General features: G+C 49.0%; 1 protein-coding gene across 3 annotated transcripts; it reads left to right on the forward strand.

The window, feature by feature from the left end:
* The first annotated feature begins 187 nt into the window (after positions 1-187).
* LOC308343994 (histone H2A type 1-C) lies at positions 188-7,807 on the forward strand. 3 transcript variants are annotated; one of them, XM_080805280.1, is made up of 2 exons: positions 188-761; positions 7,593-7,807. In XM_080805280.1, exon 1 carries the CDS (start codon positions 247-249, stop codon positions 637-639), a length of 393 nt encoding a protein of 130 aa, XP_080661406.1. In that variant the 5' UTR covers positions 188-246; the 3' UTR covers positions 640-761; positions 7,593-7,807. The 3 variants fall into 3 exon arrangements, with proteins under 3 accessions (XP_080661406.1, XP_080661405.1, XP_080661404.1); XM_080805279.1 differs by lacking the exon at positions 7,593-7,807 and adding an exon at positions 3,257-4,137; XM_080805278.1 differs by lacking the exon at positions 7,593-7,807 and adding an exon at positions 1,586-3,520.
* The last annotated feature ends 7,254 nt before the right edge of the window (positions 7,808-15,061 follow it).

Here is a 15,061-nt window from a genome sequence, read left to right on the forward strand (position 1 = left end):
GTCTTAGTTCATTGGAAGACAAACAGCGAGGCTGTCATCCATGGGCAGAACTATGCAAATGAGGTATAGAAATAAAGCTTTTCTATTGGCTACTTGACTGAGTCTTGTTACCAGCCAATCAGACAACCAGACTTACTCCCCAGGAAATGCCTATAAAAGCAGCGGTGTTCCTACTTCCATCACTGCAAAGTCGGCCTTGGCAAGCGATTTGTTTTCTCGTTTTGGTTTTTTTTCTTTGTGTCTGCAATGTCTGGACGTGGCAAGCAAGGAGGCAAAGCTCGGGCCAAGGCGAAGTCCCGCTCCTCTCGCGCTGGCCTGCAGTTTCCAGTTGGCCGTGTTCACCGCCTGCTCCGCAAGGGCAACTACGCGGAGCGGGTCGGGGCCGGCGCGCCGGTGTACCTGGCGGCCGTGCTCGAGTACCTGACGGCCGAGATCCTGGAGCTGGCGGGCAACGCGGCGCGCGACAACAAGAAGACGCGCATCATCCCGCGCCACCTGCAGCTGGCCATCCGCAACGACGAGGAGCTCAACAAGCTGCTGGGCCGCGTCACCATCGCGCAGGGCGGCGTGCTGCCCAACATCCAGGCCGTGCTGCTGCCCAAGAAGACCGAGAGCCACCACAAGGCCAAGGGAAAGTGAACTGACAAGCATCTTAGTTTCTGCAAGCAAGCGTTTTCAAACCCAAAGGCTCTTTTCAGAGCCCCCCACCAGTTCAAAGAAAGAGCTAACACCACTTTAGAGTAAGGGGAAAACAGGCGAAGGTAAGTCAACTTTTTCTGAAAGGATATCGAGGCTTCAAGGGCTCTGAAAAGAGGCTTAGGGTGTAGGTTTCAGCCATTAATGGGAAGCTGCAAATTGATCCGGATCTGACAATTGCATGCATTTAATAACTCTAAGCCATGCAGACCCGGCAGGTCGAGTAAGGCCCAATTTAAAATAACTTAACCTCAGAAGTCTACCGTATTTGAATTTTGTCTTGCAGACTTAACTCGGATGTTACTGAAGGCAAACTTAACTGAGTAACACGGGAACCTCCCTGGCCAAACTATCTTAGATGCTTCGTCTTAAGCGGCAAGCAACCGGTCTAAACTAATCCCGTAAAAGAGTTGGGCTCCGTTCCCTTAGTTTTCAAAGTATCACCTGAAACTTAGGCATTAAAAGCGGCCTCTGGAAAATGGATTTCCCTGCGGTGATATAAGGGGGCTGGCCGAATTCAAATTCGAATTGCAGCTTTTTCCCGTTTACAAATTAATTGTATTTGGGGCTACTTTCTAATTTTGTCATCCATAAATTGGAGGTAGATTGATGGTGTCACCCTTAGACTTTTGTGCCAATTAAATCACTTGAAAGCCCTTAACCTAGATTACTGCCTGACATTCAACGAACTGGAATTAATACATTTCAAGAGGCTCAAATGCCTGGATTCCTAAGGCAGCCAGGAAAAAAACAAAACAAAACAGAAACAAAACTATGGCCACAGGCTTCCCCAAAGCTGTTGCTACTAAAGATCTGGCAACTTAGCTGCTGCAGCCCCAGAAGTGGCAATCTGGGGCCATGGAAAAATTCCTACGATCTTATTTTCTAGGGTCGAGTCTCACCCAAGTGTTTCTTCAGGATGACTCGGTTTACGCTTTGGAGAATGAGTGGGCCATGGTTTGCCCAGGCCTCGGCGCGCTGGTACTCGGGCGACCCAAGCAAGAACCACCTCTTCCCCCAAAAGCTCCTTGAGCTCCCACTGAAGCATTTTCTGGGATCGTTCGCCTGGAGCATTCAAAAGGGAACGTGTGCGCTGGGGAGGTCATCTTAACAGAAGGCCGTTCCCGCGGACGCACCTCCCAGTTCCCGAAGGTTGACGCTCGCGGAGTGGGTGGTCCGGAGGCAGCCTCCACCCTCTCCCCGCCCGCCCGGCCCCTCCACCCACTCCCGCTTCACCCCTTCCCCCAGCCCCGCCTCCCCTCCCTTGGCCTAGCTGTCACCTGCGGAAAAAAGTGGCTAGTGTCTGGAAGTTTGGTGAAGGCAAAGTAGCGGGAAAAGATGTAAGCACCTTGATACGCACACGGTAGAATTTCCAGAGGAGCTGCTAACGATTCTAATGGGTAGCAGGACTGAGAATCTTCACTCGGGGAGGTCTGGCCTGACAGCGTTCCGGAGAGGTCCGCTCAGGGGACAGGGATCTTCCCACCCAGAATTTCTTGTATGCTGGAGAACTTGGATCCTTAGGTCCGATTGCTTTATATGGGCCTAGCAGTCCTCTTCATTAACTTCCAGCTTGCTTTGGACCCCGCTCCAGCACTGACTAGGCGTGTGACCTTGGACTTGGTGGTCGACCTCCCCCTGCTTCCATTTCTCCGTGTTCGCCTTCACTCACCTCCTGATGAAATGAGTAGGCTCAGCTGTGTGGGTTCTGAAACTAGAGCAGGGGCACTCAAGGGTAATGGCTAGCACTTACTAAGCATTACATGCTTCTAGAAAATTCATTAAACCCAGCATTCCAGTGATAAGTGCTATCCCTTTCTTGATTTTAAAGAGGAGGAAACGAGGACAGAGCATAAACAGTCTGTCTAAGTCCCAAGGTCAGGAAGCCAGTACTTTGACCGCTGGCTGTCCTGTGAACACCACTCCCTAAGACATTATTGTGAGAACAATGAAACCAGTGAAAACTCAAGACATAATGGGTTAACTTTGTCCACATACCAGAATGTTACCAAGCATCCTAAACTGAGGGATTTAAGGGAAGGAGGAGAGGTGTTCTCCTTGGAATCGACATCAAGGGAGGAAGGAAGGTGAATCTTGGCCCAGTGTTAGCGCGGTAGACCCAGGGGGAAAGTAAATACACTTTCGAAACAAGGGGACAAATCAGGAGATGGTTTGGTAATGAGCTACCTGACTTGGTAAACTAATTTCCTGTGGTGAATGAAGAAGGAGTTAGAGAAGATTGGACTTTGAATTCTCCCCTCTGCGTGCTAATAACAAAACTTTGTATTTGATTGGTGAATAATACATTGTGTTAATTTTGCTTGTTTCATCTTCAGCAAGACCTCCTTTAAGTCAAAGACCCCATTCTCGTTAAATTGTTAATAGTCAGCACAGACCCCACCTTAGGATAAACACTTGGAAATGGGGCCTTGTGTAAATGTTGAGCTGAGTCTATGGCTGGGCCATCAGGAAGCACTTTGTTCTAGAAGGTTGGTTTATTAGTAGAGGAAACATTAATTAGACACCTGACTAACAGGTTACTAATAACATCTCTTTCCAGTAGAAAATCCCTTCTGAAAATCTAATTTGCGGAGGCATCTTGTTTGGAGAGCATCAAAGAAACACCGAAGGTGCCAACTGACCAGCTCTTACCTAAGAGCTCCCGCTCCGGCTCTCCGGAGGACATTCCTCACAGATCCATCCTCGCTCCCTCCCTCCGACATGCTTCTTTTCCTTCTACTTTGAAACATCACTGTTTATATCCAAAAGCCCTAGTTACATCTTTGGAAAATTCTCCAATGAGCAATAAATTCTCAGTAACTTCAGTTGGTTTCCAGACGTTGAGCAGGTCTCCATCCACCATGCCTCAGGGGGCCCGGAGAGGACCATTTCAGCTGGGACGAGTTCATGAGAATGGTAAACCCAGGCCTTCCAATTACTGAAGGCAGCTGGACACCAGGGACAGAAGTCGATCTCAGGGATTTACTGAGGCGTGAGCCTAAGATGGAATCATTATTTGGTTATGTAGGGCATTCCCAGCAAAGCAGATCAGTATGACACAATATCACCAATTAGAATATCTCTTTCTATATTTCGAAATCATCTCGGCAGTCTTCCTTTCCTCTGTCCACCATCCCGTCTCTTACCAGTTTTTTATGTATCATCGGAACTCTTTTTTTAATGAGGATGAGATATTTTATAATTAGTTCTAAAAAATTGTGTGTATTCTCAAGTCAATTCCATTACCGTCTAAGGGTTTGTCATCTTTTGATCCTAAGTTATAATTATAAATGTCAATATTCCTGTTAAATATAATGCGTGTGTATTATTAGATGATGTTAGGAATTTAACTGATGATTCGCCATGCATACTGAAATCGAGAATTAGGCCTCATATGTAGACAATGACATGCAAACTTGAAAATAAAATGACGTTGCAGGTATAGGATGGTGTAGCCCTCTTTAAAAATATCGGAATTTCATTGGACTGCATTCCATCGCAGCTGTGCGTTCCGTCGCCCTGGGCAGGGCATTGGAACCAGCATCCCTTAGGGCTTAGGACTAATGCCCGTCACTAGAGCTGGGGCTCCTTGTGCAAGAAGCAAGTGTGCTAATGTCTTGTTTGTCTGCCAGTTGGAGCATCAACCTTGAGCACATGCCTCCTCATCAGGGACCCCAGGCAGGTGAGGAAGTCCATGTCCTCCTACCTTTGCCGATAGCCACAGCCGGAAGGACTGGGCTAGACCTGACACCGCGACAAGTTCTCTTTGCTTTAACAATTGATCTCAACGAGGTCGGACAATCACGTGCTCTAAATTTTAGAACCTTGGAGCTTGGTATCGGTTCCTATTCCTTTGATGATCTCATCAAGAGTGCAGTTTCAAAGGCTAGCTGGTGAACTTCCACGTTTACCTCTCCAGCCCGGATCTCTCCGCCGACGTGCAGATGCGGGTGCACACACGAGTATACACATTTCTCCTTAACGCCTTCACTTGGAACTCTCATCTCACCCGGAGGACGTCCAAGACACAGGAACTGACACTGTGAACCTTAAGCTTGTTATTTCCTCCTGTCCTTCCAACTCAGGAAGTGACACAGCCTTAAATCCATTCACTCCAGCCAAAATTTTAAGAGTAAGCCTTGCTCCCTTCCCTTCATCTCTACAAATCCGAACTATCTGTAGGTCATGTCACCTGCACCCCAACATATGCCTTGATGCATCCTCCACACTTCTCTACCATGACCTCAGGGGCCCCCCATGACCACCTGTGGCCTCTGCCCACCACCTCCCGGATTTCACCTCCATCTCTCTGTTCCAGCCACCCTGGTCTCTTTTCCTTCTGCCAAGCTCTTTGAAGCTTCAAGACACTTTCATTGACGCTTTTCCTCTGAAATAACCTGTTCTCTGATGTGTCTTCTGGCAAAGCTCCTTCTCCCCTTTCAGGCCTCAGTTCCTCTTCAGACGGGCCCATCTGAAATGGAGCTACCCAGACAGATTACAGATCTGAATACAAAACCCAGACATTAGATGAAATTTCAGGAAACACTTAACCTCAGTTCTGTGCGTGAGTGTGTTTTGAGGGGGAGGTATTGTTATCGAGCAAGGCAGGAAACGCACAACCGTGTAAGAAAGGACATAAACCCATAGGCCGAAAGGAAATTTAAGACACAATATAATAGACAAAAATAACTAAACAGGATATTTTGTATCTTTTGCTGAATTCAAATGGTCAATGCGTATGAGGGAAAAAGACTGTTAACCTTTCTCGTAGTTCAGTTTTGTATATAAGAGTAACAAAAGTATTAAAACACAAGACCAAAACTAGCAAAACACGGGACTACTAAGGATAAGGAAGTTTTGCCACTTGTTTATAAGCTGTTGAAAAATTCTCCTGGCAATATCTATTTAAATGTATTACTAAATACTTGGCCTTTCATACAACAAATTAGTACTAGATAAATAAAGGAGTAAACCAAACAGGAAAAAAAAAATTAGACACTCGGAGAAAGAGGGTATCTGCCATCTAGAAACAAAAACCCCAAGATGTAAGGTTATATGAGGAGAGATGGTTAACCTTTAGAAACACCTGAGTGTAAAGCGTTGAAATGAGCGTGTATTAAGCGTGTAACTTAAAGCATAAGTAAAATTAAAAAGTAACCTCCTGTTCATTTCTCACCTCAGATCACGCTCTATCAATCTCCTTATTTAGATCCTTTAAAATACAGCCCAAGATTTTATTGATTGGATCCCTTGCCACGTGCCTCTCCCCGTTACACCCTCTGCTCCACGAGGTAGGGGGGACCCGGTCTGTCTCCTCGCTGTGACGTCCCAGCATCCAACAAAGGCGGCCCCTCACCTCTGCCACGGGAACAGGGAATGGAGGCTGTAGCCCGGAAAGCCTCCTCCGAGCCCCGCGCACGGCCAGCTGAACTTCCGTGGAAAGATGTCCGTCCACTGACCATTGTCCGGACCTCGCCTGCCTCCTCCGAAGTCACCAGGTGTGCGGGGAAATGGGGAAATCCGGCCACTTGCCTTCGCACTGTACCTGTTCCCAGCTCCGTGCACTCACCTCTCCAGACTTGATGTCTCATGATAACCCTCAGGAAGCCCTTAATTCCTTGAAGGGCCTGTTCCCTGCTGGCTGATATCATGCATAAGAGCCCGCTTTAATACGCTACCAGGTCTGTGGTTACCAAATATTTGCTTAGCATCAAGGAAAGAAAAGAGTCTCACAGATGGTGGGTGTGACAAAATCAATGTTTTTTTCCTCCGCTCACACTGTCTGCTCTGCACAGAAGGCCAGCTCGCTGGTTTTTACATTCTAATGCCGGGATTACCCAGGGAACATGCTCATTTCCAGGGTGTTTGTTGAAGAATTCTACCCTCTTCGTCTCTACACCCCAGCCCTTCACCTCCTCCCCCTGTAACGGAGCTTCAGTAAATACTCAGAACCAATGTGTTGACAACAAAACTTGCATCTGCACAGAAATGCACTGGTCACTAAGCTGCGGGGACTTGAGGGCTGACTCCTGGGTTACGTGCCACGTTAGCCACCGCTCGTCTTCAAGTCCGGTTTGGAGGGAGACGCACGACTGGTTCTAAAGCTGCTCTGTCCAATACAGTAGCCAGGAGCCACAGGTGACAGTTCAAATTTAAATAAAATAACTAAGTGAAAAATTCAGGCCTCAGTTGCACAAAGTACATTTCAAGTTGTCAACGGCGACTGTTTGGGGTAACAAAGATACAGAACACCTCTGTTGTGCCAGAAAGTTCTATCAGGAGCCCTGGGCTAGATATTCCTTGTCCTTCGGGACTAGCGTGTTCAAGAGCACTTAATCAACGTCCTCTGGGTGGCACCTGACAATATAGGGTCGCCAGATAAAATAACAGGATGCCTGGGGCACCTGGGTGGCTCAGTCAGTTGAATGTCAGACTCCTGGTTTCGGCTCAGGTCATGATCACAGGGTCAGTGCAGAAATTCTCTGCCTCTCCCTCGCCCCCCGCCCCATCCCCACTTGCTTGCTCTCTAATTAAATAATAAAATATAGGGTGATCAGTTAAATTTGAATGTCAGATAAGCAACAAATAACCGTTTTCAACTAAATATGCTCCAAAATATTGCATGAAACATACTATACTGAACCAAAAATTGCGAATTATCTGAAATTCAGACTTAACGAAGTATCTTGCGTTTTTATTTGCCAAATCTGGCAACCCAACCTCAAGAACAAAATGACAGCATCTTCCCTGGGTCCTCTGACCCTGGGGAGTCTCTCTGTGAGGAACTGAGAAGGGCTGATACTAGAAATGAGGCTGTAAGTTTCTTTGCACGTGTTGAGGGTGGCTGAGAAAGAAGTTCCTACCTACATTTACTTTGGTTCCTACTCTTTCCTTAGGTTTCAAAAGCTTCTCCCTGCAAAGACGTCTGGGTCCAGAGTGTCTGTCAAAGTCATCAGTTCTCTGAAATAAATGGACAGATGCCAGCGTTCTGACATCACTGATCGATTCTGCACCTGCAAATGTTTTCCTATTGGAAACCTACTCTGCGTCTATTTCTTCGTGTGTACGTGTGTGCCTGAGGGATAAGGAGAATAAAGGGGGAGAAAACATTATCGAAGGGAAGCTCTCTTTAGTACAAAATGTGTCTCATGTCTTGAATAAGTAATACATTCAGAGGGTTCAAACAAACCAACATCACGAGGTATATATCGAGAATCCAGTCGTCTGCTGGACAACTCCACTAGGTAATCATTCCTTTTCTTAAGCATCTGCGCATTGTTAGTCCATACAGATGGGAGTCAAGCCCCCGCCTTCACTGGCAAAAGACGGCAGACTGTAGACACTATTCTGCACTTGTTCTTTTCCATGACAATTATCTTGGAGAACTTTCCAGATGTGCAAACGGGGAGCCTTCTGTATACTGTCCTATGGAATTGTACTGTGTTGCTGCATCCTGGTTCTGTAACCCGTCCCCTATTGGTGGGCACATGAAACAATTCTAGAGCGATGAACCCTGATTTTCGGCACAATGGAAAGTGTCCTCCTGTTCTGCTGGGGTCGTGGAACGTGAACCGCAACCAGTCACTCTCAGGATGGACTCAGGTTCTTTGCCTTAGAAACAATATGGCCTTAGTCAAGTTGGTCATTTTGAGCCTCGGTTACTTCACCTGTAAAATGGAGGGAATATTTAGCTTAAGTGACTATGAGAATGAAAAAAGATCACATGTATGGACTATTTGAAGCTCAAAAGAACAACACAGATAAGGTCATTTAACTTTCAACACCACTTCTTTAGTGAGAGTTATAGATAGTAGATTGTAATAGGAAAAGATTCCCGAAATCCCAGACTGTGGCGAGGGAGTGAAAGACGATGCATGAAGGCGGGAAGGCAGTTTCCTGAGTTACCTGCCATTTGCTGCCCTCCTCATGGGACTCAGAAAACACACTCTTCCCATTTCCCCACGCTGTCTCCTAATTGCTCTTTTTTTCTTCAATCAAGGTCAAGTTTTGTCTATATAACAAGTCTACACAGTGGTTGGTGCTTGTGCACACACACAAATCCAGCTACACACACTGGATGTGCAGGGAGACCTTCTGGAAAGGCAGGGGAATCTGGAGCCGAATGACGTGGGTCGATGTTCCATCTGGGCCATTTACTGAGGGTCTGACCAAGGGTAAGTCACCTGCTGTCCCTGAAGATGAGACTTTTCATCTGTGAAATGGAGCAGCACCTCCTGGAGTTTTGAGAAGGAATCGAACAAGGTGGCGCAGGAGAAAAGACATTGTTCTGGGGCACCCGGGGTTGCAGTGCCTTACGCGACTGACTCTGGATTTCCACTCCAGCCCTGATCTCAGGGTCGTAGGATCGAACCCCTTGTAGGAGACTCTCCCTCTCCTTCTGCCTCTCCACTGCACTTGCCTGCACACACACAGGCAGGCACATGCTCTCTCTCTCAAATAAATAAGTCTTAAAAAAAACAAAAACAAAAAAACAACAACAACAAAAAAACATTGTTCTTGGTAAAGGCTAATATAAACATGCGCAAAACCATGTCGGTAGAGATCTACCTACCTACCCATCGTCTATGGATCCATCCGTCTATCTCCAAGTGTGGGAAAGCAGAAGTAGGAGAGGGGGTTGGGATTCCCCTCAGGGGTCTGCTGGCTTCCCTGCAGGGCCGAGGCAACCGGGTTACACTAAGCGGGCTCAGCCCCTGTTTCTGGCGGCAGCCGCGCCGCGGGCCGCAGGAAGCTCCCGGAGGAGAGAGTCAGGCAGACACGCCGTGGCCCTGGACGCCCCCCGCTGCCCTCGCAGCCGGACTCTCCCGCCTCGGGACGCGGCGGCCCGTGGCCTGGGTGGGCCTTCCAAACCCAGCTGAGCTGAGACGCCCAGGACGGGGACGCCCCACGCGCCGCCTGCTCTGTTGGGGCTCAACGTGACTCCCTGGATACGGAGAAGTCGCCCTGACGGGGCGTCGGAGCAACCTTAACAGAGAAAAGAAAAACGCAGGAGGCTGTTGAAAGGAAGAGTTCGGGGGCGCCTGGGTGGTTCAGCCTTGCTAAGCCTCCGACTCTCGGTTTCAGCTCGGGTCCTGATCTCGGGGTCGTGGGATCGAGTCCCGCGTCAGGCTCCTTGCGCAGCCTGCAGCTTGCTTCTCCCTCTCCCTCTGCTCCTGCCCCTGCTTGTGCTCGCTCGCTCTCTCTCGCTCTCTCTCAAATAAATAAATAAATAAATAAATGGGGGGTGTGGGCTTGGGGTGGGGGGGGTCTCTCCCAAGCTTAGTCCCTTCGGGCTGCCGTGAAGGGACGGGGCCGGGAGCAGTTGGTCGTCTGCGCAGGCGCCGAAGAGCTGGTGGTTCGTGCCCGTCCGCCCCGCGACGTCTACTCCGCCCCGACGTCTTCGCCCTCTCAGGCCTCCCGTGGACCATCCGCTTGGCGCTTGGAATCCTTCCTTTCCTTTCTTCTGCTCGGCGTTGGGTGTCTCCCGGGGAGCCTGAAGGCAGCCAGAGCGGCCCGATTTACTAATGGGAATTAGCAAATGCCCCACGTCGTCGGGGTGTTTTGCCTCCTCCTGGGGTGTCCGCTGCTCGACACGGACCAGCACCCCCCCCCCGCCTTGGACACGCGCTGCTCCTGCCCAGCAAGGGACGCGGGTTGGCTCACGCGCTGTTCCTACCTGGAAGGGTCGTGCCTCACCCCCCGTGCTTCTGGGCCGATTTCAGTCCCTCGTTCTGCCCACGTGTACCTGCCACGAATATTTCTGTGTTGTTTCTCGCCTGCTGGGGTTTCCATCGCTACCTTGCGAATTCTATGAGGGAGCCTAGAAGAGTCTTCAGACAGATACTCGCGTGCTTCACCCCTCCCTGCCTTCATGCTTTTTGCTCCCTCATCTCCCACTCCCAGAGCGGGCCGCGGCCCTGGGCCGGCAGGTGCTGAGCCTGGAGCACGACTGTCGGCAGACGGGGCGGGGAAGGCCGTGAGCCAGGCCCTGCGAGGACCAGGACGCGGCAGGGCTGTGCAGCCCGTGACCCCAGGGACCTCGCCGGGGTTGCCTGGCGATGAACCGAGAACAATGGCTGCTTCTCTCCCCGTGGGAGGATCCGCCAACGTTCCCAAGTGCTGGGAGGCTGGCGTTCCCAGCGGACACCCACACAGAAAGTGTTTCTTCTCCCCGTTCAAGTCAGCTTTCTTGCTTTCTCCGCGGAGGGAACAGTGCAGGCAGTGGGCGCCCTTCCGGAACACAGAACCTCTGGGCATCAGGGGCCTCCTTCCTGGAGAAGGAGCCCCCCACCCTGCCAGCGTGGCAGGAGAACAGACCCTGCAGGCAGCCCTCTGCCCCCCAGGTCCAGCGGACACAGGACCGCCGGAAGCCCTAGATAGGAAGGCCTGGTTGGAGCTGGAGTCACAGGACCCGTAGGGGTGTCTGTCCGTGGACAAGAGTGGAGAGCTTTAACTAAGGGGCTGGGATCTAACATTTTAAACTTGATTTAAATCTTGTGTCTGTCTTCTAGAACGTTCTTCATGAAAGCTACACTCCAACAGCTGATTCTGTAAGTTTCCATCTCTCTGTGGCAGACCCCCTTTCTACTGCCCACCCGCTGCCCAGTCTCTCTTTCCTTTCCACTTCGCATCCATGAAAAGGACTTTTTCTCTTGCACCAGGTGGTCTGTGTTGAAATATGCAGAGATGCCTCCCTCCTCCGGCCTCCTACTGCCTCCACCTTCCTCCGCCCTCCTACGGCCTCTAAGGAGGCTCCAGGGAGACCTGGTCTCCAAGGAGCTCAGCTTGGGCTCCCGGGCGCCGGGTGTCGCGTCGTGGGGCAGCAGTGCCAAGCGGTCCTCTGGCTCCATCGTCGGGAGCCACGCTGTGGGAGCTCCGAAGTGCGCCTCGGAATCAGACCCAGGATCCTGTTTCCCACATTCCCTGCTCTCCAAACTAGAGCTGGATGGTGAGGAATGGAGTTCCCACCTCATTTCATTAGTTAGCTTATAATGTTCACAATGGGCCGGGCTCTCCCTTATTTTATCTTCACAAGGAGTTTACGAGGTAGGCGCTATTATTATCCCACTTTGTAGGCTAGAAGACTGAGACACAGAGACAGCGGTAACGTGCCCCGGTCATCTTATTTCGTTACACGATGACACCAGTGGCCTCAGAGCCCGAGGACCTAAGAACTCTCCGTGTCTTTGGAGGTTTGTTTGACTTGACTCGGTCGTGCCTCCGACTGCATAATGACTCTGTAGCTTTGTCTTTAACTAAGGAACACCAGAAACAAGGCCCTGCTCATTTTTTATCTTTTGGTGATTTACGTCATTCTGCGAGAGAGAGAATTTCTGAGACACGCGTTCGATTTTAAGAAAGCAAGAAGATACTTGATTTTGAACAATTTGTTCTTCTTTGTGCCCAACCCAAACAAGATGACAGCAACCGTGAGGGCTGGTCACCATGATTCCTGGGACACCATGGGAGAATGGAAATAAAAACACAGGTGTGGCCATACGTCAGGCCCTACTTTTTACAACCTATGTGACCTTGAGCAAAACATTTTGCTTCTTATCCTCATTTGCCCTGTCTGGAAAACGGAACCAGCATATCACCCACCTCAGAGGACGGATGTCAAGATTAAGTGGGGATGATGTACATGGTCCGTAGTAACATGGAAGACCATGCCCTCTCCTCCCCTTATCTTTGTATTTGGTTCTTTTCTGGATGTATCTGTTATCTATTGCCACATCACAAATTACCCCCCAAGCCGGGCGGCTTCGGGGCCGGAGCTCGGCCGCGCTGGGCCTTCGAGCTCTTCCACAGGCTGTGTTTAAGATGTGGCTGGGACTGCCGTCACCTCACGGCCCGGTGTGGGGTCAGCCCACTTCCAAACCCATGCACGTGGCTGTCAGCAGGACTCAGTTCCTCAAGGGTTGTTAGGCTGAGGGCTTCGAGTCCTTGTTCGTTGTTTCTTGTCTTGTGGGCCTTCCAGCAGGGAAGCTTATGCCATGGCTTTCTTCTGAGGGGGTGAGCATGAGGCGGAGTCCAAGTCAAGGCCCAGGACAGAAGCCACAACCTTTTGGGACCTAATCTGAAAAGTGACATGCCATCACTTCTGGCACATTCTACTTGTTGGAAGCAAGTTACTAAGAGTGGGGCACACTCGGGGGAAAGGATTCCCCAAGGGTACAAACCTTCAGAGGCAAGGGTCATTGGGGGTCATCTTAGAAGATACCTACCACCAGGAGTATGTCACAACTTGTTTAAAACGAGGGGAAACAGTCTTTGTGATCCCACATCTTTAAAAATGGTAGTGTATCTCTGTGTGTTCACTCACAGGGGGCCCGGTGGAGTGCCGATTGGGTCATATGCTCAGGCATCAAAAATTGTAGTATTTGAAGTATTTGCATTTCTGCCCGTCCTCTGCTACCGTTGAGTGTCCATGGAAACTACATTTCCCAGGCTCCTTTGCTCCCCGGTTTCCAATAGATTTGAGCAATGGGAGACCCTGGTGGGACATGTTGGTGGGACCAGGGCACTTCTTCCCTTCCCTCTTCACTTCCTGGGGTTTCTCCAGCCTCATTGGTACTCTGGCTCAGTCTCATCAGATGACCTTTCTTTTGGTGGTCTCAGCTCTAGCTACGCTGGGTGTTCCAGCCCCAGTTCCTCCCTAGGGGATAGCTGTCCCCTCTTCTTCCCTTTGTCCCTGTAGCCCTTAGAGAGGTGGCATCTGCTTGCCCCTGCTTCTCTTTGGGTTATATATTTATATACTGTTTATATACTTACCTCAATTAAATTCCTTCTGTAGGAAATCCCTAGAATGGTGTTTCTCCTTTTTAACTGGACTCTACGAATGCCCTGATAAACCGTGGGACCAAACACAGCTGATGAACATTGCTCATTCTTGAACAACCAATGCACAGAGCAGCGTTTCCAGCATTTTCTATGCTAAATCCTGGCCTGGGCCTCATGCTGCTGGAAGTCCAGAGGGCAGCTGCTTCTTGAGGAGAGAGGCTCACTATCCGGGCTCATGTTTTCTAATAGGGAGCGTGGGAGGCTTTGTGATATCTGTGATCTCTTAAATCTCTGAATATGGGGGCCTCCGGAATTTCTCCATAGGGAAAGTTTAGGAACCACATTCTAACTGGGAAATGAATTGGGAGCACTTCATATGAAGACAAGGCATGCATTTGGTTGGGTGTAGGAGGAGGGGAAGAAAACAAACAAAACCCCAAACCCTGTGTTGTCCACATCAGAAAAGGGGATGTCCCTGGTGGAGGCCACGGGGGAAGTTGACCTGCTTTCTGTTTCCTACTCCACCCCATGCTTTCTGCCCCACCCCTAAATCAAAGAAGACAGCTGAGGAATAAACTTTGAAAATATAAAAATAACATCTGATTGTACTAGGGATAATAATAATAATTTACAAAAGGGTGACAGAGTTAGTCACTGGAATAATTTTAACAGAAAGAGAGACAGTACAGGTCAGCTCTCGTAGCTTAAGACCCTGGGTCACTATCAGTTATAGAAGTTACTTCTACAGTCACTGTAAGTCCAGAGAGTTCCTGGAAGAGCTACTATGAGAAAAGGAAGGTTTACGGTCAGCTAGAAAAAGAAGAGTTCAAGAATGATAACTTGTTCGACGTGTCTTTTCTGCAGATGAGAACACAGTACACGAGTGTCCCCAGGCTGGAGATGCTGGTGCATGATAAAAGGATCCTGTATTAAAATTCTACGCTCAAAAAAATGTTCTCTAATCTGTATCTTGGTTTCCTGACAAGAACGTAAACACACATCTGATATTTACTTTTACTATCAAGTGTATCATTACAAATTAATTAATGGCATGGCTCATAATCTCAGCTCATGTGAATTTAGGACTGTATAAACACAGTAATAAGTAACACGTATGGGTACTTACCATGTGTCAAACGGTGTGAACGCACTTCAAAAAATGATCTCATCTAATCCTAGCAACACTCCTACCAATTAGATAATAGTTGTATCAATTAGGTTCGTGCCAAATTATATAAAAAAACCCAAATCTTAGTTAATAACAATAGCAAAGGTTATTTCAGACTCACGTTGTACTTCTTTGTGGATCAGTCATGGCTCTGTTCCGTGTTCTCTTCGTAGAGGGCCCCAGGTTGAACACGACATAAAGGGACTTTGTTGCTGGTATTGATTCTGCTCAAAAGGGGGCACATGTCCCTTATCATGTGGTGATGACTGACATCGACGTGGTGGGGAAAGGTACTCACGTGGGGAGCTCTACCATGAATCCATGTTGACGGGCAGGGACGTATAATCCCCCCAAATGTGCAGCAAAAATTTGGGAGTAATAGTACAGTCTACTATACTATTCTCATCCCAATTTTAA

Source organism: Martes martes (genome assembly GCF_963455335.1).
Source record: "Martes martes genome assembly, chromosome: 6".
Classification (NCBI taxonomy): domain Eukaryota; kingdom Metazoa; phylum Chordata; class Mammalia; order Carnivora; family Mustelidae; genus Martes; species Martes martes.

Coding starts and splice junctions, on each gene's coding strand:
- LOC308343994 (XM_080805280.1), top strand. CDS start 247: ATGTCTGGACGTGGCAAGCAAGGAGGCAAAGCTCGGGCCAAGGCGAAG.